This window comes from Poromitra crassiceps (genome assembly GCF_964638095.1).
Source record: "Poromitra crassiceps genome assembly, chromosome: 5".
Lineage (NCBI taxonomy): Eukaryota > Metazoa > Chordata > Actinopteri > Beryciformes > Melamphaidae > Poromitra > Poromitra crassiceps.
The window spans coordinates 39189901-39217086 of record NC_139642.1 but is presented as its reverse complement, the minus strand read 5'-3'; the positions used below and the strand labels follow the sequence as shown (position 1 = coordinate 39217086).

At 43.3% G+C, this 27186-nt stretch overlaps 1 protein-coding gene across 1 annotated transcript in view; it reads right to left on the bottom strand.

The window, feature by feature from the left end:
* The window catches only part of b3glcta (beta 3-glucosyltransferase a), a 79604-nt gene extending 56402 nt beyond the window's left edge, over window positions 1-23202 (bottom strand). Inside the window, exons 1-3 of the mRNA XM_083637768.1 lie at window positions 23081-23202; window positions 12056-12099; window positions 776-815 (exon numbers count right to left, since the gene is read on the bottom strand). Of these exons, the coding sequence (XP_083493894.1) occupies window positions 776-815; window positions 12056-12099; window positions 23081-23198 (202 nt within the window). The 5' untranslated portion in view covers window positions 23199-23202. The remainder of the gene's footprint in view (window positions 1-775; window positions 816-12055; window positions 12100-23080) is intronic.
* Window positions 23203-27186: the final 3984 nt, after the last annotated feature.

The following is a 27186-nucleotide window of genomic DNA, read 5'->3' as shown; positions in this document are numbered from 1 at the left end:
TGAAAATAAATCACTTCTACCTTTAGCTGTTCAAAGAATCCCTATAACAAAGTCCCTGCCTCAACGTACAGTACAGCTTTCATTTCATCATCTTTAGAATTTCTGCACACAAACAATATTCTCTGCAGGCGGCCGTAGCTTTGCCGGTGTGACAAAGGGAATTACTATGGCAGTGCCAGATAGTGCAGCTCCCTTTTTCAGATAGCTGTCTGTTTGTATTCCGTCTCTGTGCCGAGGTGCCAAATGAGAGCATTACTGTATGAACTTGGTTCTGTGTGCGACTGTGCGTTTGCTTCTATGGTAACCCAGCTGAATGAACAACAGGCAGAGGTCCAACATGTTGGCTACAAACTCCTCTGCAGGCTCCTGAAAACCACTGTGAGTTTGAGCATTCTGTATGAGCTCAGCCCCCCCCCCCCCCCCAAGCATGAAAGGCAAACATGAGGCCTTTTGATTTGCTCTACTTATGAAACTCCTGCTGGTTGTCAAATCGATAAAGGGGGAGGCGCCTCTATTTATGGACACGTTTAAACGATTCTTACATTTCAAAGATGGGAAAAGATGAATTGTTTTGAGACTGACATCAGGCAGAAAATTAAAATAAATGTTCATTATAGCATTTTGAAGTTCACATTTAATCATCATATTCCGTGTCAAGATTTCATATTCATAGCAATGATAGCAACACCGTTAACACTGATATTGGGTTCCTTTTTCGTGTTTTTCTTTGTTTTGGCTGCTATTGCTACACAATGTAAAGGAGAATCAGACTTACCCAGTTGACTGTTGTAGATGACATGCAAATCATCTTGGCTCTGAAAAGGAAAAGACAGACGGACATTTTTAATAATTGCAACAAGCAGTTCAAACATGACAAATAATGACCCACATAGAAACACTTTTGTTTCACCAGAAGATGTAGAACTGACTCAAATGGACTTGTGTGAAGTATACCACTCCCTAATCACTCATTAAGACTTAGCGATGCTAAATGTGGAAACCCCTATGGGTTATTTGGAGAAATAATGGGCGATACTGCACGTCATTAGTCCTTCCTAATCGTGTGGGTTTTGTGCCTGCAGCATTGAAGCTCTGAGCATTTGGCTCAATTAAGGCATTGAACAGTGTTCCACCTCCAGAGCTGTCAGCGCAGGCAGCAGACCATGCTGGGATGACTAAATCAATCACAAGCCAAGCAAACTTTCAAGAGCTGTCTCTTCCCCTCCATCTTTCAGAAGGAAATCCTTCAGTCTTGGGTGACAGCGAGGAATGTGCAAGTTTCTCACTGTTTCCAGAACTCTAGAGCAGCAAGAGCAGCAGAGTATTAATAGATAACGACAAACTGAGGCCTGTTTTGATTTGCGACTTCATCTAGACTAACAATCATTCCACATCCTTTGGCAGCCGTCGGAGGGCACAACTTACCCAAGTGGTAAATTCAGTTGGGTGTGGTTGGTACAGTGGTTACAGCCAGGGAATCACAGTGATTTGGTGGCGGTTGTGCGAGCGAGCCAGTGCAACCAACCTATTTCAGCACATTCAGAGCGCTACCCATTTAAATAATACAGTATTAATTCACTTAGCTCATTCCGTGCTGCTGACTGGCTCCCTACAACTGTCATAACTACATATCATTTAAAATGTTTCCTGCACTTCCAGCCTTTCCTCCGACATACATCACATCTCTAATAGAGCGTCCTGACATTTTTTTTCCAGCGAAGGCATTTGAATAACAGCAAGTAGGGCAAAGTAGAACTTCCCAGATGAGAGCGATGATCTGCGCATGTTTCGAGCTCTCTGTGTTTTTTCCAGGTGATCAGAGCTAGTGGCAAATATATGCGTAGACAGACAAGATCCTATCAGCGTGATTTAACTCAGTGGGTACAAGACATCAGTTTAATTGGACTCAGTAGCATTAGTCATGCCCACCAGGTTTCCGTCTCATCTCATCTTACACAATTCCTGTGCAAATTATTTCCTCCGCTGAAGGGGAAGGCAAACTGCATCTCAGATGAACAGAATGATCATATATTCCATTAGAAATAATAATAATACAAAATATAAATACAGAGTCATATAGTCAATTCAGAGGAGAAGTTAGGGGAAAATAGGAAGCAAATTTCAATAAACAAATGGGAAAGTAAGGATAATCGGTGTAGGACTTTGTGGAGATGAAGATGGAGGCTGTGACAGTAGAGTGACAGAGAGTGGCAGCTACAGGACTTCTCAGCGACGCTCAAGAGACGGCAGCAGCCTTTCACTCCAGTCTCTTCAACAGTAGCACAACTCCACTCTCAGGCAGAGGACGACTGCTAAATCACTGCACTGTCACTGTCACACGCAAATGAATTAAGATGTCCACTGTGACGAATTGACTGGCTTGTGAAATGTTGCCAATTAAATGGATTTTGTTTGTGTGTGTGTGTGTGTGTCTGTGTGTGTGCGACTGTTTGTTTGCGCATGCATGTTTGTCTCGTGCACGGCCCTAAATCAGATCCACAGCAAGCTTTGTCTAAAGAAAGATATCTCAGTGTGTGTTCAAAAGCCTTAAAAGGAACACGCTATATTCTTCTTCTACTTCTACTTCATTGTTGTTGGCAATTTATGATGTTCAGTGCATCAGAGTATTTTTTTCTTTTTTCTGATGAGCTGTTGTAATTTACTTTTTATGCTGGATCTCCTGGATCTACTTCTTCTACTGCTCTATGACTTCTACTGAGCTGCACGGTGGCTCAGTGGTTAGCACGCTCAGTGGTTAGCACTGTCGCCTCACAGCAAGAAGGTTGTGGGTTCAAATCTCCATCCGGGTCCTTTCTGTGTGGAGATTGCATGGTCTGTCCGTGTTTGCGTAGGTTTCTTCCGGGTGCTCGGGTTTAAAAACACGAAAAAAAAAAAAACACGATTTCAGACGGACAAGCCCGTCTTTTATTGTCACACGAACACTTCAACACATGCATGCGGCCACAAACACACACTCATGTTGACGGTGGCCGGTGAAATTTGTCCTCTGCATTTGACCCATCCAGGCTTGTCCTTTCCTCCAGGGGGCAGGCCAAGAGCAGTGGTCGCTTTTTCTTTCCAGCCCCCGGGGACCAACTTCGGATGTTGTCGTCACTGGTCGGATGACGATCTTCTGCATGTTTTTAGTGGGGGGTTATGTACGGAGGAACCCCCTGGGGAGCACGGGGAGAACATGCAAACTCCACACAGAAAGGCCCTTTCGACAAGATAGCCCACCTGGGCAGTAGGCACTGAAGATATGGGGGGGTCACAACTCCAGCGCCCACAGCGTCCCAGGCGAGAATCGAACTCAGGACCTTCTAGCTGTGAGGCGACAGCGCTACCGACTGCGCCACCGTACACCCTACTGTAGTTTCTCCCACAGTCTAAAGATATGCAGTATTTGTATAGTATTGCAATGCATATCATCTATAGTATGTTGTGTGTAGATGCAGTAGATACTGTGGTGATGTTACAGTATGTAAAGCCCTTTGAGACTTGCTTGCGTGATAAGGGGCTATAAACATAACTGATCTGAACTTCGGTTTGTGAGATCGTTTTCCAGAATGGCTTTGAGCAACCGAAGATAACTTGTTGCTTCCAATCAAATACAGCTGGCTAGCTTGTTGTATTTATTTAACTAGCTTGTAAACATTGTGACATGTCCGTCCGTCATCTCTGCCTCTTATGGCAGTATTGCATTGTGGTCTACCAATGTCCCCGTCTGTGGATCAATTTGTATCTCGGTCTATGATGGATTTCACCCTGTATGACTGAACGTCAAAATAGTGAGTCCAGAGGGGCTGACACCAAAACCTTTTCCTACTGATGTTTTAGAATAGCTGAAAAAATCTCTGCTATCAAACTCCAATGTAGCTCTGCCGGAAATATCTTGGTGTGACATCACATTGTCCTCGTTATTCGTGGATTGTACCTTTAACAAAAGAGTTTTCAATTCATATTCCTGGGTAGCACTTTGGAAAACCTCCACAGTTGGGTGACATGATGGTGGGCTACAAATCTTCCCCCTGTAAATGATTTTATGGTCAGTGGCTGACAGCACTCAGATCAGGGCCAGCATCATTTCCGCCATTACTGAGAGATGAATTGTTCTCTCTGGTCTTTATATGCTTCTTCTGCTGCACCCAGGTAGGGCTTGCCTTAATCCCATTTGACAGCAGGTCGTCTGCCATTTTCAGTGGGGTCCAGAAACCCACGGGTGGGTGTTCAAAAAGGAATTGCAACGATTCCACACTGGGCATCTGAAAGGGTTAGTCTCACCATCCCTTGAGTGGTTTTGATCTGAGCACGAGTGATGCTCCACTATACTGATGCAGACAGACAGAGAGATTGGGTCTGCCAATAAATCTGCCAGTGCTCTCGTGTAACCTTAGAGAAGGAAACGGCAGCGCCGCAGCAGAAAAAAGGCCCGCCTGACTGCAGAGGGGAACATTTGTAAACTCGTCAAGACCAATGCTGAAGCGACTTTATAATTGTTGTCATGTAATCAAGGACAGGTAAGACAAGCCTTTGATACCCTGCCTTTGATTTGGCAGCCCTTCACATGAAAGGCAAGGCTGGCTTCCTGCCTTGCCTCCGTCACTCCCAGAGGGTACGGAGTGACCCATCATGTCACATTAGCTTTCTGTTCCGTGACGGCAGGGATTATTCAAGGTTACCGGATTTTCAGAATTTTTGAACTACGGGTGGAAAATGTGTGACATATAGACAAGTCGGTATAGCGGACGAAAGGTGGAATAGTTTAACTTCAGATTATGTGAATGCTTGATTTGTTGTGTTTAAAGTAAAACCAGCTGTTTTAGCTCATGTCTCTTTAAGCGTCCCCCTTCTGATGAGCCCACACTGTTCTGATTGGCTAGCTTTCCGGAAGCCTGCCATATAACAGTCGTGTTAAGCCACAGCAGACGCACCAGGAAGGATAGCAAGCGAGGTGGGAGTTTGGAGCAGTGCATTGTGGGAAGTGGGTCCCAAGACACGAGTGCGGAAGGCGGATTGTTTGAACGCAGAAAGAGAACTCTAGAATTTTGTATTTAAAACATTGGGTTTAGGATAGGATGGCGAAGAAAAAGAAGAAGAATAAAGTTTGTTGTGCAAATGAAGGAGTGGTTGGCGCAGAGGAAATGGTGTCCCGAGGGTGAATCAGAAGTGATGTGCGAAGGTCAAAGTTGAGGAGGATTTGAAAGGAATTGAGAGGAAGAAAAGGAAGAAGGATCATGAATTAAGTGATTCAGACGAGGAAGGTGGGGTGAAGAAAAAGGAGTCCTTCATTGTTGGAATAGTGGCTATGGAAAAGGTGGACGGTGTTTTTAAAGATCCACATGCAGTAGGCAGGTATATTGGAAGAAGAGTTGGTGATGTGTGATCGATAAGGATAACTAGGAGTGGTATGATTATAGTTGAATGTGTGTCAGAAAAGCAGAGGGAGGAAGCCCTGAAAACCCATTCGTTTGGCGAGAGTCAAATTGACAAGTGTGCGTGTGGAGTGCTTCCCGCTCGGGGCCAAAACATGGAAGAAAGGTGTGGTAAGCGGTGTGCCAGTGTCAGTGGACTTTCAAGTTTTTTTGCAGGTTGAAGGTGTACAAGATGGAAGGAGATTGATGAGATTTCATGAAGGGAAAAAGGAGGATAGTGAATCTGTGTGCTTGACATTTGATGGTGAATTGCCAGAGAGAGTGTACTGTGATTATGTGTGTGTGTGACCATTTGAAAGAGCTCCCTTGATATGTTACTGTTGTCAAGTATACGGGCATGTGGCTGCTGTATGTAATAAAGAGAGAAAGTGTGGCAGGTGTGGAAATGAGGAATGCAGTGAAGAGAGGTGCACTGAGAAAGAACAAGCTAAGTGCTTACATTGTGAGGGAAATCACTATACAGGGTCTGTGCAGTGTCCAAGGAGAAAGAAAGAAAAGGAAGTGAATAGGATAAGAGAAACTAGGGGAATGTCATATGTGGAAGCTGCTAAGAGATGGGGGTGGGAGAGAAATGAAGAAAGGAATAGGATGGTTGTACAGAAGGAACCGGAGAAAAAAGAGGAAACGGATCGAGCTGACGTTATCTGTGTAGAAAAGAGGAGATTTTTGGCTTTCATTGCCATGGTGATCAACTGTGCTGTTGATGTGACGGGGAAGACAGAGAGAATCGAGATGGTGCTGGACGCTGCCAGGAGGTTTTTAGACGTGGTGGATGTAACTGGGAAAGATCTAGACCAGGGGTGCCCACACTTTTTCAGCTTGGGAGCTACTTTTAAAATGACCAAGTCAAAGTGATCTACCAAACATATTTGTTTATATATATATACAAACTTGGCTGCCACAGCGAGATCTGACTGGCGCACCTGTACGTCAATCAAGTGGCAAATGCCATAGTGAGGATGGATGATAGGCTGCTAACTTTTGCATGCGCAGTATAGATGAGATCTGACTGGCTACCTGTACGTCAATCAAGTGGAAAATGGGCCTATTAGCCTATCATCCATCCTTACTACGGCACTATGTAAAAAAAAATGCCATCAATGCCATGCGATCTACCACACTACCTTCGCGATCGACCGGTCGATCGCGATCGACGTATTGGGCACCCCTGATCTAGACAATATACTGAGGGAAGCATTTGATAAAACCCAGACAAGTGAGTCTGGGTGACAGAATGGACACTATTATGATTTGGAGTATTTTGGGTGGACGTCATTTTGTTTTTCACACTGAAGAGAATATTTTGTGACTGCTAATATCCAGAAGGTGGCGGTAATGCACAAAATGCTGTTTGCCAACCGCCATTAAACATCAGAAGAAGACGCACCAGGAGAACTGAGCCCGACCCAGAGTCTTGCAACGGGTCGGGTACCTGCGGGTTACCCGCAAAAAGCTTGTGTAACGGGTAAAAAAATATACATCTATAAATTCACGGGAACGGCCACGGGTAAAAATTAACTAAACGCGGGCGGGCAGTGCTTGAGAACAACGTAGTCATGTATGTTTTTGTGTTGGGCTCAGACTGAATTCACAGTCACTTATGGTAATATCGTGCATGAGGTGGGAAGTGTGTGTTGTTGGCGGAAGTCAGTCCGGTAACTAGGCAGACAGAGGCAAGAGGAGAGATTTGCAGTAGGCTACTTTCCCCCTGTCAAACAGTTTTACGCTTTGTTTCTCTACATAACCGACATGTTCAAGTATGCTGCATACTGCATTGTTTGATGCTACGGACTGCACAACATAAACATTCAAAACAACGTGTTAGACTAGAGACGCTGTCGTTTCCATAATGACAATGAGGAAAGTGCAAGTCCTGCTGTCGAAGTTAAAGTTAGTTGGACGTTGTAAAAGTGCATTTCTGTCAGCGGAACAGCGATCATAAAGGCAGTGTGGATTATACCAGACATGTATGGGAAATATTTGGTAAGTCTTCTTGTTGCACAACACTGTATTGTCTCATAGAAGTGCTGACCAGCTTGTGACTGAGCTAACGTTAGCAGCTGCGAATGCTAATGTTACAGGCGATTAGTCTCTCAGCCAGAAAGACTGCTATTCGCCTCCTGTGTGAAACGGGGGCAGTTTGGTTTGGCTCAAAGTGAGCGACTGTGTTTGTAGCCTGTGTGATTAACCACGGGTAACGGGTCGGGGCACGGGTCTTTTATTAATGGGTCTGGGCTGGGCTGGTTTTGATTTTGAGATAATCACGGGTCTTATATTGACGGGTCTGGCCGGGCGGGCACGGGTTTGCAAAATTGGACCCGTGCAGGACTCTGGCCCGACCGATGCGCCACCTCACGTCTCCTGTGTTGGGGCCAAATAGTTGCATTTGAACACATGACAGCCAATGGGCAACTAGCACATACGTTCTGCGCCTACATGAGACCTGCTCCATGAAACAAAGCAGCGTTTGCCTACAAAAAAGAAAAATGAAAAAAATAAAGAATTTTTTTTGAATTTTTTTCGATTATTTTCCCTGTCTTTATTTTTTGTTTTTGGTCCAAGTGAAATGTTTATGGTCACTCATGATTCAGTAGGTCACTGGTTGGCTTGGTTCCAGCCATAAAACTTGTTATATAAAGATTTTTTGAAATGTCTATGGAGAGAATGAATGGGGAACTCTCTTCCGGGCAGGAGACGTCACGTGACTGTTCAGCTCTATAAACACTCAAAGTTAAAAGGGATAAAACATCAGACCCAGTCATCTCCTTTTGAGTGTGATTGTCCTAACCCATCTGAAACAGCAGCTTTACAAGCTGAGGGGATGCATGGGGAAATAAATCTGTTTTGATGTGACTTAAGGTCCTTACACATCAAGAGCAATGCGAATATACGGCACGAAATTGCGATGCAAGTTTTGACCCACCGCAATAACGCTCAGCGAAACTTCGCCATTGGTATGCACGGTTGCATTGACTGATATAGGTTCGGAAAAAACGCTCCCGATGTGTAAGGACCTTTAGGCAGAAAGCAAAAAAAGAAGAAAAAAGCATACAAATGGCACTCTGAGATTGTTATCTACAGGAAGCTGAAGTAAAAAAGACAAAGAACAATTGCTACCCTCTGAAAGGGTGGTGGAATTGATCAAGGCTTTAAGTGGGACACTGCGGCTGTCAATAATTTTGGCAGATTTACAATTAGGTCACGGCAGCAGATAAGAACAGGCAGAAGAAGAGGTCTCTTGTCTGCTTGACACGTTTACGAGGACACCATTTGAAATAACCTTGAAATAAGTCTGATTGTGTTCCTCTTGTCTGGAGCAAATCTCGTTTTATCCTCTTATTCTGGGAACACAGCCGGAAGACAAAGCCGAGAAAATGTTTGGATTATTATATAATTTTATGGAGCCACCATTTAGCCTCTGAGAAACACTTGGAATAATTCAATGAATCACAGAGCGGATCCTGGAACAGCACTTTCAATTGCTTCTACTCCACTTGGATCTTGTGGCTGCCTGTGTTCTTCTTGCACATGGAGTAAATCTTGTTAAACCGTGTTGCCTTTTCTCTGCCTTTTGGGAACGTCGCCTGAAAGCGAAGCGGAGCACGTGTTCACTCTTTTGGTGTAAAAAAGCGTTGTACTCGGGGCCCTGCCATTTCTTCTGAGTGTGTCCCTGTGGACCGAGACAAGGCCCTGGTGGTGCGGCGGAGTGACAGGAACATTAACAAGTTGAAGTTTATTCATGGGTTTTGCAGGACGCTCTGCAGGGAGTTGGTCAATAATTTCTCACAGTGTGTGTGTGTTAGTGCTCTTGCATCCACTCACACTGCTGTGAATCCTGAGTGCAGAGGATCAGGGCCCCTGTGCTTTACATTAGCAGTGTTGGAGGCGCACACTAGCCGTTTAGGCTGCTTATTATAAGCCCTGCAGCAGAAGATGGTCTCGGCACCTGTGCCTGCCTGTGCCAACTTCTCTGCGTCATTCGGACTTAAAATTGATGCCAGTCATCAGAGGCTCCGGGGCTGTCTTCAAAGGAGAGGATATAGTGGAGGGGGGGAGGCATGGAAGTCATGGTCTGTGTTCAAAGAAAACTTGAAAAATACAGTGTGATGTCTACTGATGCAGCTGCCATAGGCTACCCTCAAGCTTTTTGCAGCAAATATTGATCAAAGCTGAGCTACGTCTTTTGGAATCCTGCCCAAGAATGAGAACAGTGGTAAATGATGAATACATGTTCTTTTAATAATTTCTTGTCTCTCCTTGGGAAGGGAGTGATGAGGCAATGATTGGGGAAATGACATGACACAACTTGGATCACCTGACACCAAGAACTAGATAGCCAATAATGAATGAACCACAATATTCAGGGATAACTGTATGATGAAATATATATTTTAAAAAAAATTGCATACTGCGTTCAATACCCTGAAGAAGACTCATGTCGAAAAGTTGGTAAATTATTCAAATATATTTGTTGGAACATGGCTATGAGTGTGCAACTTCCTCCCTTCACATGCATAGTGCATAGTTAATATATGTATGTCTTGCTCCCTTGGTTCTTGCATAAACAGGAATACCAGAGGAATTTCATAAAAGTAGGCAATGTAGGCTAGTAGAGATGTTTTGAACTGCCACGGTTCCCTAAGAAAATACCATAATCTTTGCCCCCACCCCCCTTTTTTTGCTTGCCACCTCAATGTGCCGTGCTTTTTTGTGGACTCAACTCATTGGCAGTTGCTTGCTTGCATTCTTAGATCAGTATTGCTGATGTCCCACTATAGACGTCCATGCAGCTTTGTCCAAATTCAAATAATGACGGGCCTTGGTGTTTGAAACATCTTCTCTTTTGTAGTGCAAGATTATCTATGCTAACTGTACCGCTTCTGACTGCACCAAACTGACCAACTGACCTGCTGACCAATCTATGGCCCATGCAGTTTGCTCCAAGGTTAAGTCAGCGGGATGTCTTCGTGCCCTATTTTTCTGCCGACTGCCTGGGATATTTATTGATTTTGGGTGCGTTCGTAAATGTTGGTCTCGACCTAGTTTCAAGATGAGGACCAGCCATGTTACCTCATATCACAATAGTCATCAGCTCTCAGCATAAGTCAAGTGTGACGTCCGTTATGACGTGTGTCTCCTGACTCATCACCCCATCTTCAATAGCCAATCAGCCCTGTCAATATGACGTCTGTTATGACGTTGCTGCTGAGGTCTATGACGTGGCAGTACATATAGCCATGGTCAGCATGTCATCATCCTCCCTCCCTGATCGTTCACCTCAGTGGTTGCTGTACCTGGGCTGATCGTATCCTCTGAAGCTGTGTTTCGCCCCAACCACCTCCCCAGTCCACCACCAACGTCTTGACTCCTGAAGAATTCATTCCCTACAGGCGGGAGGATTCTCTATCCTAGACTGAGCAGATGCCCTCCTCTCTCACCACAAGAAGAGGGGCATCTTACCATGGAGTCATTATGCCAAAAATTAGTTGCCATGCCATTTGTGAATAAAGCTTGCTTGTCAAATTTTACCCACTGGTCTGGACTGATTCAAATCCAATCTGATGCTCTACACTGAAACGAGAGCGCGGATGTACAGTCCAGTGTGCGCTCCGGCACTCGGAGTGGCTATAGAGTACCACGGGGTTGACGTATTTTTGTAGGCTTTTTGTTCTTGATTGTGTTTCTGTCCTTTCAGAAACGCTGTTCTTCTTCCATTTTTCATTTACATTCCCTAAACGCTTTCCCTGCTCCTGAATGGATGTGAATTGATTGATATTCATTACTTTGGCACAGCTGTCCCTAATCTTCCTTTTTATGGAGGGGGGGGACCCCTTTAAGAGAATGTACTTTAACGGAGCATGCACGTCTTTTTAAGATGACAATAATGATGTAGTAAGAAAAATGACTCCAGGAAGAAGCAGATAAGCAAAGTTTAAAACCTTTGAAGTTCAAATTAGTGATGGATATCTTGGCGTGCACTTTGAATAAATGCAATGCGAAAGAGAGAAGCCGCTCTCTGAGGGTCTTTCTTTTTTCTTTCCTTCAGATTGCACCGCAGTTTTTCATCGATGACAATTTCTGCCTAACATCATTTTACAATGAGCTAGATGAAAAAGTGACAAAGGTAAGGGGTACAGGAATGGGAAACGGTAATTTCCCATTTCTGTGATGCTAAGCACCTCTGCCCAGAGCCTTACTGTCAAAATGTTCTCACGCCAATAACAAGTAGAGCAACTGAACTATGTTAATTACTTATTGAGCAACTGCAGACTTAGAAATGCAACAGCAAGAAAATCATCTGACCCTTGAGGGAGAAGAAGGAAGGTATGGATTTGTATCACGATGCAAATGAAACTTTTGATCTAAAGGCCATTGATCAATCTGTAAAAAAAGAGAAAAGAAAAAGGCCTGAGGTTGCTCAGGTAATAAAGGCGAGGTAAGGACAGAGGTAACAGAGGGAAGGAAACCACCAGGAAATGAAAAGCATAGTAATTAGAAAGCACCAAACAAAGTTTCAGCCCAATTTGCATACAGGAAAAGGATACAGATAAATAAATAAATAAACATTAACAAACAAATAGATAAATAAATAATCACTAAATGTCCAAGGCAATCCTCCTTACCTGTGAGCCTTTTCCTGAGCTGCCAGTGGCAAGGTTGATGTGAACTGAAAGAAGGGAAGGAGAAAAATCATTTGATTTTAGGCACTGATACAAACGGCAACAAAACCTTTTAAATAGGTGTGTAAAGGTACGTGTATTCATACCGTACCGAAACTGTACTAAACGGTGCAGCTGTACAGAATTTTGAAAACATTTCAAATTTAAATAAATCCGAGTTCCCACCTGGGGCATATTAAGGGGTTGGTTGGTACCCGTATCAGTTCCATTGGGTTTTGCTGGCTGTACTCTAACAATTATATTTTGTCAGACTGAGACTGACTGCCACCCCATCTTAACCACCAGTGATCACTACATAAAAGTGTTCATAAAAATGTATAAACTGTTGATGTTTATATAAGTTCATAATAAACAAGCAATTTTAATATTTTGTCATTTTCCCCCTTACTGTACCGAAAATGAACCGAACGAACCTTGACTTTAAAAAACTGAGGTACGTACATGTACCGAACTGTGATTTTTGTGTACCCTTAAGGTCCTTACACATCAAGAGCGATGCGAATATACGGCACGAAATTGCGATGCGAGTTTTGACCCACCTGTCAATCACAGCCACAGATGTGTACACGTCGGAAGCGAATTTCTGAAAAATCGACCGTGGTTCGAAAAAATAAACACCGCAATAACGCTGGGTGAAACTTCGCCGTTGGTATGCACGGTTGCATTGACTGATATAGGTTCGGAAAATATTATTGACGTGCAAATTAATCGCATGAAAAAAACGCTCCCGATGTGTAAGGACCTTAACACCCTTACTTTTAAAGCAAACCACAGACCATTTCCTTCTGCCATGGGGCTAGTTCACTCCTCTAAATAAAAGCTACCATTAAAAGGCGAAGCTCAAAAAGCAACTTTGGAAAAAGGTTAGTTGGGACTTGGGAAGCATTTAAAAAGATACCTCGCAGCCTAATTCTTCATGGTTAGTCTATGCTGGATCCTGAGCTGTAGCCTACACCAGTCTATGCTGGATCCTGAGCTGTAGCCTACACCAGTGTATGCTGGATCCTGAGCTGTAGCCTACACCAGTCTATGCTGGATCCTGAGCTGTAGCCTACACCAGTCTATGCTGGATCCTGAGCTGTAGCCTACAACATTCATCTATCCAAGTTTGTAATTAGAGCCCAAAGAGCTTCTATCCAATTATATTGCCATCGATTCCAAGACAAGAAAACCGTAGCGAGAGGATTCCCAAGATTTCAAATCAATACATCAAAACACCAGCAATGAATTTACACAGCAGTCTATATCAAATCTGGCAACAGCCTGCACTCCAACTTCAGTCAGCTTTAAATCAGACTTTAATTAGAAGAATTAGAAGATAGGGCTGAGTAGTCACATTTATTTTCTGTCTCTGAAGTAGCCATCACAGCGCGACCAAGAGTGTTGATTAAAGACAGAAAATCTAAAAAGCAGAAGATAAGCCTTCTCGGAATAGTCCACCACTGATAGAAGTTGCTCCTATGGTTGAATATCGACTATAAGGTCTAAAGATACACACACAGTATTGTGGTAAAAAGTCTAATACAAATCGGCATCTTTGATAACATAAATAATATACTCTCCATAAGTATCCTTTCATGGGATGTTCACTGGGTCCTAGGTTCCCAGGGTCCTAGCTTCCCAAAGTCCTGTGTTCCCAGGGTCCAACGTCTGGCTAGTTTTCACCTAAGGAAGCATTAAACTATGACCTTTGGTGATTCCATGACTCCAAACATTTGATAAGTTCCATCAAGGCCTATTACTGCATATTGAGAGCCATACAGCGGTGCTGGGGATGTATATTGAGAGCCATACAGCAGTGCTGGGGATGTATATTGAGAGCCATACAGCAGTGCTGGGGATGTATATTGAGAGCCATACAGCAGTGCTGGGGATGTATATTGAGAGCCATACAGCAGTGCTGGGGATGTATATTGAGAGCCATACAGCAGTGCTGGGGATGTATATTGAGAGCCATACAGCAGTGCTGGGGATGTACTGTATATTGAGAGCCATACAGCAGTGCTGGGGATGTACTGTATATTGAGAGCCATACAGCAGTGCTGGGGATGTATATTGAGAGCCATACAGCAGTGCTGGGGATGTATATTGAGAGCCATACAGCAGTGCTGGGGATGTATATTGAGAGCCGTGACAGCAGTGCTGGGGATGGGGAACAAAAAATAACCCTTTTGATGAGTTCCCACAACAGCCCATGTTAGGACTGGGTATCACCACTGATGCCCACGATTCTGATACACAAGGTCCCGATTCGATTTCCGATTTAATATTCAGTTACAATACCAATTTTGCTTGGATTATAATGGACGAGAGTCTCAGAGAACTAATGTTGTAATTGTAAGGAACCTTATACAATAACGTTTACAGATGTTTACGAGATCTCGTTGCGCTAAGAACCAAACCATGCAAGTCTAACGGGATTAAAGCTTCAAGCATCCACAGGAAAAGGCATTGTAGGTTGTGGGTACGGTGGGGCAGTGGTAAGCGCTGTCGCCTCACAGCTCGAAGGTCCTGGGTTCGATTCTCACCTGGGACGTTGTGGGCACTGGAGTTGTGACCCCCCCATATCTTCAGTGCCTACTGCCCAGGTGGGCTATCTCGTCGAAAGGGCCTTTCTGTGTGGAGTTTGCATGTTCTCTCCGTACCCCTCAGGGGGTTCCTCCGTACATAACCCCCCACTAAAAACATGCAGAAGATCATCATCCGACCAGTGACAACAACATCTGAAGTTGGTCCAATGATGGTCCAATGAAGGTCCCCGGGCGCTGGAAAGAAATAGCGACCACTGCTCCTGGCCTGCCCCCTGGAGGAAAGGACAAGCCTGGATGGGTCAAATGCAGAGGACATATTTCACCGGCCACCGTCAGCATGAGTGTGTGTAGTGGCCGCATGCATGTGTTGTAGTGTGTTCGTGTGACAATAAAGACGGGCTTCCGTCTGAAATCGTGTGTATTAAAAGATCAATATTGGGATTTATGAATCGATATCAGTTCCTTCAAATGAATATCAATTCAATATTGATATATAGATTTTTTTTAAACCAGCCCTAGCTCATGTCATATTAAGCGAATACAGAGCTGGGGAACATTATGTGCTATATAGAGCTGGGGAACATACAGTAAATAGGGCCCTGAGAACATGGGAAGTTGGGAACATAGGACCCTGGCAACATAGGACGCTTTGTCATCTTCCCATTATGTGCCAAATAAATCTGTAGGACATAGGACCCTGGGAACATAGGAATGACTCCCCTTTCATGACCCAATCTGCAGAAAATTGGTCAGAAATAAATACTACCTGTTGCTTGCACAGAAAACCACCTCTTAAATTATTCAAAAGAGGTCACTTCAAAACACTTGTGTACAGCCTGGAGTAACACCATATCAGATCAAACTTGAACAATGTGATGAACCTAATTATTTTAGTAATGAAAGCACCAGGAAAAACAACAGGGATGCATGCCAGTGTTTATCACATAGTCCAAAATTACAATCCCAGCTGTAGCGCTACTGGTTTTTTTCCACGCTCCTTTCAAAAGGAAGACTGATGTTTCGATGTCTGAGATCGAAACACCCTCATGAATCTCTGAGTTGCTTTTAGAGGAGCAGAAGACTGCCCAATTAAAATCCTAATCATATAATCATACAGAGAAGCCCTATTCATTTGTTTCTAATCAAGCATCCCATTAGTGTAAAACCAGCACCATCATGTAAGTGCACTGTCTCTCACAGGACATATGGTTTTTAAAGAAATAAGCCTGTGCTTTGTGATCAAAGCAGCAAGTATTTCAATGCAATATGGGAAATATAACTTTAACCATTTCACTGCCTCATGTTTCATCAACGCGGACTGAGCAGCCATCTAAACCCATTACTCAAGCTGAGAAAACTGTGTTCAAAAGTGAGTGAATCCAAACTGCAATGTCTACTTCAGGAATATGTCAATATGTCAATTCTTGTCAACATCTGATCCAACCAAATCTCGGGTTCAGCACACAGACGGACGCGTACAGAATGTGTAGACTGATGCATTCTCATCTGTCATCCCAGTTCCTGTCAGGATTAAAAATGCAACATTTGGCTTGAAACAAAGCTTCCTACAGGAATACATCCAAGTTCACAATACGTTCCGCTACATCTGCCGCAAACTTCCAATCTTTTTCCATGGCGCACCATGGAGAGGAAGAGACAGAGACATACAGTATGGAATGGGGGAGTGGGGGTTCACCCTACTACATGATGTCACGAGTGCTGATGGGAGAACCACCATGCTCAACCTGCATAATGAACTTTTTGTACTTAATCTACATGATGAAAGCTCAGAAAACTTGTTTGGTTGAAATCTTTTTGACACGCTACTCATTTTACTTGGCCATTGTAACAAAAGTATCAGTCCAATGAAACGTGTCAAAACAATGTGAGGGGATCAGGTTGTCCTGATTGTATATCAGCAAAATTTAAAGAGGCAGAGAAAATATACACATATAATTGCAGGTACTATGCTTTACAAAATAATTCCAAAGAACTCTTATTTAGGATTTTTTTTTGTCAAAGGAACTCTATTATACTGTATATAACACATATGTCATTGTCAATCATGTAAAAACAATAATTTAAGATTCATGCATGGATGAGTGATTGAGTAAAAAATAATTATCTGCTCATTCGACAGATGGCTGCAGTCTGATTTACTTGTTACTCAAATCCAGGATTTAAACCGTCTTTAACTCATTGAGTGCCAGCCACTTTTGGAGAACGGACGCTCCCAGTGCCAGAGTTTCAGAGCGTTTTCAGTGATTTCTCGAGGCCCACAGAATATTGTGTGATATTACTATGTAAACACTGAACACGCACAAAGAACGATGAGACTCTATTCTATCATCTGCAAAAAAAAGTTTATTGATCCCATTTTCCGTTCTTTAGTTATGAGCCGGAGAAGATAGCTTGATTCATCCAAAAACAGCAATTTTTTTCTAGAAGCTGAGATAATTGGCCTTTTGTGAAATTAAACATTTCAAGACTGACTCTGAAGCTAATCTTTTCTAATGTAGTCACACCTCAAAAATAATTTCCTTCAATAAAACAGTTTAGGCCAGGGAATTTTGTTTGGCAGAATAATATTTTTAGCTACAACCAGCAGCGCTGGCCCCTGCGTGCGCTGCTGGTTGCAGCTTCTTGCTGGTCTTGATTTGCTGCTGGTGGGCATCGGATATTCTGGCTTGCGTTTGTCAATCCTGTCCTGCTGCCTGGGTCTGTCTGGGTGTTGCGTGCTGCTCTGCGTGCCCCCCCCCCCCCCCCCCCCCCGCCCCGCCCCGCCCCGCCCCGCCTCGCCTCAACTGCACACTCCTCCTCCTGTCTGTGGTGGCTCTCTGCTGAGTTTGCTGTGCGCACAGTGAAGGGTGCAGCTTTTTTACAGCGTTCCGCGTGTGTTTGTCACCGGCAACGATGCTTCCAGTTGAGAATAATAACTCCACGGTGTGGATGTGCGGATGTGCTGTCGCAACCGACACAGAGCGGCTCAATTGTGGGAGCAGATTGGCTGCTGCAGGCACAGCTGCAGTAACGTGCTTCAGCATATCGATGCATACGGATGCGATGCGATTTCCGTTTCCATAACGACTTCTTCTTTGTTTTTTCCTTGCCTTTCTGTTATGTGGAGAGCACTGTCGCCACCTAAGGGTTCTGTAAAATAGGTTATAGACCTCCAATAGCTACAATAGTTGTACCAGAGATGTATCAGGCATTGATCCACGTCCCACCGTCAAAAAACGCAATTGACGACAACCGTCGTCATTGGCACTCTACGTCAGTATTTGAATTGACGACAGCTGTCGTCATTGGCATTCAATGAGTTAATGGGTCTACAGAGCACGGATGAAAAAAGGAAACATAAAAAATGACTTTAACAAGACATGCAACTGGCTCGTTAACTCACATTCCCTGAATAACGTTAACATCCGTGGGTCTTACCCCGGCCGGCCCCTCGGACATTTCAAGTCGGCAGGCAGCACTCTTGCTGCGGCTTTGAAACAGCAGTACGCGCGAAGGCAGCCAGTTCCTCGGTTCTCTGCGGATCCCACTTGCGTAGTGGTAGAACGAACATGCTGAATCCCACTGGATTTGAGGGCAGAACAAGTGCCAGGATTGGCCAACACCAACTCCAGACCCAAGAATTGTCAAATCAAATCATCGACAGGCTATGGCCCGCCTCTCAACCCTCTTTCATCTCAGGCAATATTTGTTTTCAGTCGGATACGTCACCGACCCTCTCCGAGACCTGTTTCATGTGGTCTTTAAGGTTCCGCCTGGGAGTTAGATCCGCCCTGGGAGTTAGACCCCTCTGGGAGTTAAGCCCTGTCTGGAACACAGTGGTCTCCAAAGCCTCCAGACCACACTCAAATTCATCATAAATTCTGTGGTGTTTTATGGCAGTTTGCATCCTTTAAGTTGCATTGCCACCTCCTTCTGGATTCATCCATCCACTGTTGCCCTACATTCTGTCCCTAACCCTCTCCCTTGAACTCAAGCACTTATGATATCACAATATGTATATAATTGGTGATGTCACCAGTGCTGTCACTCGAGCACTCAATGATGAGGTCATCAGTGAGTGATGTCATCAGTGAAGATGTCAAAAAACAGCAATAGCCAGCACTCACGAATGTCCTTTATGCATTTAATAAGGTTTTGTACAGCACAGCAACAACGTGAAGTGAAGATGTCACCAGATGATGTCATCATTGCTCGAGTGACATCACATCATTGGCCCCAATTAACTAATTAAAAAATCTGGCTCCCTTACGTCACCCGCAGGGGTGCTCTTTACACTTCCTGAAAGATTCAGCCCGATCGCATGTAAAATGGCATAGCTGGGCTGAACACAAATCTGCTCACACACTCACGCACACTCAGACACAGACACTCCGCATTCTTATTATAGGATAAGTTAGTTTTTAAAGCAACATGAGGCAACTAAAAGGGTTTGAAAGATGCTAAATAGTCATCGATCACAAAAAATGCAACATAACGTTGCAAGGGGGAAAGTCTTGAAAATCAGAGTATGCTGAACAGATCAACTGCTTTGGCAAAGAGAAACGGTGCTCACAACACAAGTCAAAGGTTACTCCTGGGGAGGATGGCTTTGCCGGTAATCAACCTAGGGCTGTTCGATTTTGCCTAAAAATTAAATTGACGATTTTTTCTCTCAAAACTCGATTTTCGATTTTCTTATACTATTATACTTGTCTAAACATTTGTTGCCTTGCAGAGCTCTTTTTTAGCCTAACTTGCTATGCCTAACTTCCTGGCTGTTGCTTGCTAACCTGCAGTCACTTGACACTGGTGGATTTGCGCTTTTGGAGGTGAGTCCTGGTAACGTTACTCAGTGGCCTCACGTGTTTTTATGTGAACTAAAGGCAACATTTCAGTGTCCAGTGATAACGTCTTTGTTCGTGTGCGCGCACGTGTGTGTTGTGGTAATCGTTCTCTTGCACAGCCCGCAGTGCAACACGCTGCTCAGTGCTCACACACTGTGCTTTTGGGAGGTGTTGAAATAAGTTCATTGCTGCGGTCTTTTGTAGCCAGCAGTAGTCACAGCCTCCAGAGAGACTTTACAGCAGCGAGAAGGGACGAGTAGCAGCATGCGTACATGAGAGAGCCGCCCCGCCGTAACGTAATTACCGTACCTAGTTAAAAAAAAAATCGATTTTACGAGTTTCATTTTTTTAACATCGTCCTAACTAATTAATTTGATTACGATTCAAAATCGATTTATCGAGCAGCCCTAAATCAGCCCACTTTGTATCATTAATAATCTCGGTAATATAACCACATGCCCGGTGTTTACCTCTCTGTGTTTACCTCACAGAGATCTCCCATTTCCTCCTCTGGCAAAGCGTGCCGTTCTGACGCGTTTTATGTCACAACGCGTCACAACGGAGCTGAGGAAGTTCTGCTCTGTTATTGTTTATTTTTATTGTTTAAGTATTTATTGTTCAAAAGCAGCGCGAGACCCTTTCCTGGCTGTTCATTGGCTAATGAGTCACGCATTTTGGTCCTCCGCTGACACCACTCTCTCTCTAGAGGACAGTAGACATTCCTATCCCTAGTTATGGGCCCTTTTCCCTAGCCCTACCCCCTTCCTTGCCACGCCCCGGATCTAAGGGGTTCTTCCTTGGCCCCTGCTACATCCTCCCACCAAGTTTCATGAAAATCGGCACAGTAGTTTTTCCATAATGTGTGTGTGTGTGTGTGTGTGTGTGTGTGTGTGTGTGTGTGTGTGTGTGTGTGAGTGAGTGAGTGAGTGAGTGAGTGAGTGAGTGAGTGAGTGAGTGAGTGAGCGTGCGTGCGTGCGTGCGTAAAAAAAAAGAAAGAAGCGACCTAGCTATAATTGAGCTGAAATGCTCATATATTTTATGGCTAAAGTAACTTGCCAATGGTTTGAGAGGAAGAGTAGGGTTGGCATTGAAGTTGACCCCCAGGATCTGGCTGTGTTGGAGAGTGCAGACTCCTTTTCTCACCTGAACTGAACTGAACAAATGCATGTTTATTTCATGCTTAGGCTTAGAAACTTCCTATGATGTTGCATAATACATTTACACTCCAGTGGTACTAGATAGATACGGCTACAATTTGGCCACTGACTGAACTAACCAAAAATAATAATACGACAAGTAAACAAACACGGTGACATTAGACAGCATGAATAATTTATTCATTTGTCTTGCTTTTCCTCCGATTAGATTATATCTGATTAGATTACATATATATTGCCAGTCTCTTTCCAAGACTCTCAGCATTAATTCTGATCACTTTACAGTGTGCTGAGCCAGACATTGTGTGATATGTCACTTTGGTGATGTGCCCTTCAGGTGACATTAACTACTATAATAACATGGCCCATTACAGCGCATACGGTAGCATCTCTTCACAGGGCAAGGCAATATACACTTCTTCACTTGTCTTTGGTGCTTTATTTAGAAAGTGTCATTCAAATGTGTAAAATGAAGAGACTGGGTTTCATATTATGACTCACAACTGAAATATATGGGTTAGTCAGTGCAATTCAGCAGACAATCAACATGTGCTATAGCTCAGCAGATATATTTTTAAATATATTTCCTTGGATAGCTGTGCTGGTTTACTGAACTTAATATTTTTTTTAATGCACACCATTTTCAGGCATTTCAGGAATGTAGGCGACACCGTTATCCAGAAGTGACTGAAAATAAAAGGCGTGCAAGAATAGAATGACCTTCAATGTTTTGAGCCCCAGCCAGCAGTAAGGATGAAAGGGTCAGAGCTGCAGCACCGAGACAATATGGAACAAACACCGCTGCCTTCCCAGAATATTCATGGTGGCTAAGGTAAATGAAGCTAAATAAATAGGAGACAGGCAGGACCATGATCAGATACATGCCAGGAGGAAGGTAGGACAGAGAGTGACATACAGTAAAGAGCAGGCTAAACAAATTATAAAATTGATTATGCCAAGTGAACTGCAATTTACAAATTACAATAAATAACAGGCTACTAGTCAATAGGATCCGTAATTAATCTTCCATAGATTCAGTTTGATAGATTCTGTAGTAGTCACCTGCACTGTCTGTCTTTTTATGTATTTTACAGGACAGCATTGTATTGTCCCCCAATGATGTTTGTCCATTTGGATGTGCCCTTTTCTTGCGCTACTACAATGTTTGCAAAACTCTGTGCATGTCAGCCGCAGGAAGGCAGGCGCTCCAGCTCTCACTATTTATTTGATACATCTCCCCATTCATAACACCCTCATGGTGTACAGTGGGCCATGGCACACATCTCCCCTCTATTCATAACACCCTCATGGTACAGTGGGCCATGGCACACATCTGCCCTCTATTCATAACACCCTCATGGTACAGTGGGCCATGGCACACATCTCCCCATTCATAACACCCTCATGGTGTACAGTGGGCCGTGGCACACATCTCCCCTCTATTCATAACACCCTCATGGTACAGTGGGCCATGGCACACATCTCCCCTCTATTCATAACACTCTCATGGTACAGTGGGCCATGGCATTGCTGGTCACTCACTGCAATCCCCTCTACAGCTGCAGCCGTCACACTGTGTCACCCAGCTCAATGCACACGAGTCGACACAACACAACACAACACAACACAACATTAAATATATTCTGTATAGAGATGTTTAGTTTTCTGTCCTTGCTACCTTGTGAGGTCCGATTTTGCAACATCCGTTAGTATGTCTTGTGAAACTCAGGAAACCTAAATCACTGTAGCAATTAAGTGTGATGGACTCACAGCCTACTTAATTGAGATACGAAACTACCTGCTCGAATTGGAGCAGCAAGCTCCACTGAATGTAAATGCATGTCCATAAAATAAACATACAAACAAAAAACAACAAAATTACACTTTGCACGATGAAAAATCTAGAAGTAAATAGAATTTGCATTTTGCACAGCTTTCACAGTCAAATCCTGCAGGCTTGACTCCCACTAAACGCCGATGTGTCAGGCTGCTGCCGCTTTTCTCGAGTGAGAGGTCGGGGGGAGGGGGGGAGATCGCAAATGAAGTGTATTTAAATCCGTGTTTAACTGGAAGTACAGTACAAACATTTAGGCTACCGCTACAGACACTACTCTGCATAGCCCACATGGCTACCCACGTAGGGGGGGGGGTGTTATTATTCGCCTTTCAACTCCTCGGGAAGTTGAGAAGAATCATGGCTCCACACTTCTGAAACAGTTATGGAAATACACGAAGCTGCTTCTATGTTTTTTCACGGTCTGAACAGCAGTAACGTCAGTCGCTTTCCAAACACCGGTTCAGCTTTTGTGCGTGAATTCAGTTTACCGTCTGCAAGTCAACAAGCTTACCCCGCATGTCTGTCATATATCCCCCATAGCTGTCCAGCCTAGCCCGCTGACATGAGGATTAGAAAGTAAGTGAGTACGGTATACTTACAGAATGAGAGGAAAAGCAAATAGCCTGCCACTTTGTTTCCGACGTGAGGCTTGTTGGAGAGCATCCTGAGCCTGCTGTCCTGTGCGCTGCGTGGTGGCAGAGAAAGCTCGCAGTGCATGGGCTTTTTGACAGTGTTCAACAAAACAGAAGAAGGAGAAGCAAGCTTTTCCCTTTTCACAGCTTCACGGGAAACGGGGAGTGTGTTCTGGTAGGAGGCATCCCCACTTTCTGTTCAAGGCGCAGGGACGCCCTCTATTGGGCGGAGAGATTACTGAGCACAGGCGAACTGCTGCTGCCTTCAAATGCTCCCGGGAAACTTCTGCTTCCCAGCGCGCAAGTCGTAAATACCACCATTTTATTATGCAATGTATGCAAGTTTTGTATGTATGTATGTATGTATGTATGTATGTATGTATGTATGTATGTATGTATGTATGTATGTATGTATTGTGTGTGTGTGTGTGTGTGTGTGTGTGTGTGTGTGTGTGTGTGTGTGTGTGTGTGTAGTGCGTGCGTGTATGTGTGTACGTACGTACGTACGTGTATGTATGTATGTATGTACAGTATGTATGTATTGTAGCGATCCTGGGTCTGGATGGATAAAGGAAGCACGTTGGTCCTTGGCTAAAGCAATTGTCCTTTTGGTCGGATGGTTAACGTGTTGGGCTTGTAAGTTGGAGACCTCAGGTTCGAAACCAGCCTCGCCTGTGCTGTTACAGTATGTATGTATGTAGCGTTATGTGTAGAGGTACATAATATGTAATGTATGTATGTATGTACGTACGTACGCATGTACTGTATGTACTGTATGTATATTGTATTAGGTGTATTTAGACATGCAGGGACAGTGCACAACAAAACAAGTCTGAAAAATAATGAGAGATGATGCGTCTGTAGTCCCTGGAAAGGCAGTAAAATAAACTATGAAATACCCAATTAAAACAATATAATTACACCCTCACCCACATACCTACCTACACCCATCCATCACTCACACATACTCATGCACATAAAACGTGTCACACATTCAGTGTTCAGTGAAGTATTTTTGGTTGGAAATAGACACATTGGTCCCTGTAATGATATTTTTGTAAGTTTGCAATTTGATTTATGGGGGGGCTGTAGCTCAGGAGGTAGATCAGGTAATCCACCAATCGCCTTGGATAAAAGAGGTTGGTGGTTCAATCCCCGCCTCCTCCAGTCTGCATGTTGAAGTGTCCTTCAATACTGAACCCTAAATTTCTCCCAATGGTTGTACCAGCACCCCGCATGGCAGCTTGCCACCATTAGTGTATGAATGTCTGTGTGAATGGGTGAATGTACCTTACACAAACAACTATCTATCTATCTATCATATCTTCTTTCTATGCTGGATAATGTAGGGTCTGCACTGCTTTGAATGTATGGCTATAAGGCCAAGTCCTATTTGTCACTGTATCAATAAATAAATGTATTGTGAAACCCTTCCCCAGGGTTACTATTAGTAAGTTGACCCCATGCCTTCCAAATAGGAGAAGGTGGGTTGTTGTGGTGTGTGTGTGTGTGTGTGGAACAGCTGATAAATGTTTCCCATGATCTCAGTGGGGTACGATTTCTACAGAACCCCACAGTGTCCCAACAAAACCTAATTATCACCGCCACAATTTTCTTGATCGAGTGCATAAAAATGTAATTGCATGTACAGTACGTACATACAACACAATTGCTTCCTCGTTTGGGTTCCGTCACTGTTTAATTTGTGTGCGTAAACATGATTTTGTGTCGGCACTTCAGGCAAATGTGGCTCGTTCTCCTCCTATTGGCTGAATGTGGCGCCCGGTGTGCAGACCTGCATGTATTTGCAAGGTCTTCTGTCACATGCTGTAAAATGTTACTGCAGACACTATTTATAACAGAGAGAGGTGGTCTGATCAGGTGCCATGAGACTCACTGTCCTTTTCTATTCTACACAGTGGCCAGGTGGCATCTAATGGGACAAACCCCAGAATGAGATAGGCCGCCCACTTTTTCGCATCCCTGGAAATTGTGCAGCAGGTGTAGAGGCTAAAAGTAGGGCATTGCATTAGACTTTAATGAGGATACCGAAAAGGGGGAAACTTAACATGATTTATTTGTAAAATAAGGCTGACAAAATCTGAAGGTCTAGAGTCTAGTTTCAAAAGTGAATAGCCCGTAAGCCAGAGAACCTCATAAAGAGCATCAGTATTACATTTATTACAACAGAAAACATCATTATCTTTAAGATAAACAAATATATTATGCAAAAAATTATGCCACTATAATTAAATTTTATGGTGTGCAGGCTATAATGCTGAAATATATTATGTTTGAGCTAATTATAGCTTATTGTCAGAATCCACTATGGGCAGCTGGCTCAGTAATGTTAGACTCACACTTCCCCAGCCAGTAGTCCCTCATTAGAATAATAGTAATGATTGATAAAAAATATATATACAAAAAAATGCATTCCCTACATCCAAAGTTGATTGTTAGGTAATAGCCTGTGCTGGGTAATTAACTATGTTCCTGTGAAAATAATTTCCCAATAAAACCACTTTTGTCAGCTCTCAGTTTAGACATTTGGCCATGCTATAAAGAAAGGTATGCAAGGATGTTACTTTAGACATTAGTTAGGTAATTTTTTGTATAAGCTCACTCTCTAAATTGGTTACTTGTGTGTCAGGAACATTGAAGAGAAAATGCACCTCTGCACAGTCTGAAATAATGAATGAGAAAGTTATCACCAGTGGTAACAAGTCCTCAATGCCTTTCCAATTCCCTTCCTGCACTGCCACACCTGGACAGTTGCACGTTTTCGAAATGCAAAGAAAGCAGCCTGATGTAAGTGTAGCATTACTCTGGAAAGCATTTTGGGTTCATGTCCTTCCAGTTGGAATCAGATGAGCTGTACTCACAGCAAACTTGCTGCAGAAACCTCCAGAATCCCTCTGGACTTGCACAGGCTAATTTATATTCATGGCACCATGGTCTCATTGGCACTTTTTTCTGTTCTTATGGTTCCCCCATCTGGAGTTTTTGACAAGGTGGACAGACAGTAATGCAAATATCTAAATCTGCATGTTCTGCAAATGTTATTTGCATATTCAAAAACATTTCTAAAGTTCAGTCTTTTATGAATTATGATACAGGTCTATAACTAGAACCATGCTGGCTGTCTAGACACATTAATTTGAATATGAGCACATGCTTTGCACATCACAAATGAAATAAATGGAATTGTAAATGTAATTTAAATGTAAATGTAATTTTCATATATTGTTTTTCCCATATTCTCGTATTCCTCTTACAGGCATACCTAATCATATAAAGTATACTGACACAGTGAAAGCAGGTAGAAGCTATTGTCACTTGTTTATTTAATTAATGAATCACAATGAGGACATGTAGAGAAAGACGCATATGAGTTAGTGAAAGATTTCTACGTTGTGGATTGTGCAAAGGGGGCTGCTACGGAATATTAGGAAGATGTTACTAATATTTTGTACTTTGTATACAGTATATTGCTGTAATGTGATATTCTTTTAGAATTGTCGCATATTTCATTCACATTATTTTTGTTCCACTAAGTTCTGCTCCTAACATTGCTGCCTTTTTTGCACAGCAACTTTGCACTGATGTAATGCATTGGTTCTCAACGTGATCCCACTAGGGGTCCTTGAGGCGGCTCCTGGGGGGAAATTACTAGTGGGAAACTTCACCATTATTTCATTTCCAAGAAGTTGAGACAAGAATGCAGAATGACTATTGTGATCATAGTTTCACTGTTCTCTCTCTACATACAATACAGCTAGTCATGGAATTCTCAACAAAATTGTATCAAACACTAAACATCATATTTGGGTCAGACAACATCTCATCAAATAGGGGTCCGTGGCCCTAATGTGAACTAAATTAGGGGTCCTTGATATGAAAAAGGGTTGAGAATGACTATTGTAATGCATACTTTTTCCACTCATTAATTTATATGGATGGAATAGTCACTTGAGTATGTATAACCCACATTTGCTCTATTAAGTTCATTATATTCTGATTTTCTTTGCTGTATCCTTTTACAATTTGCTTCTGCAATGACATATAATCTCATC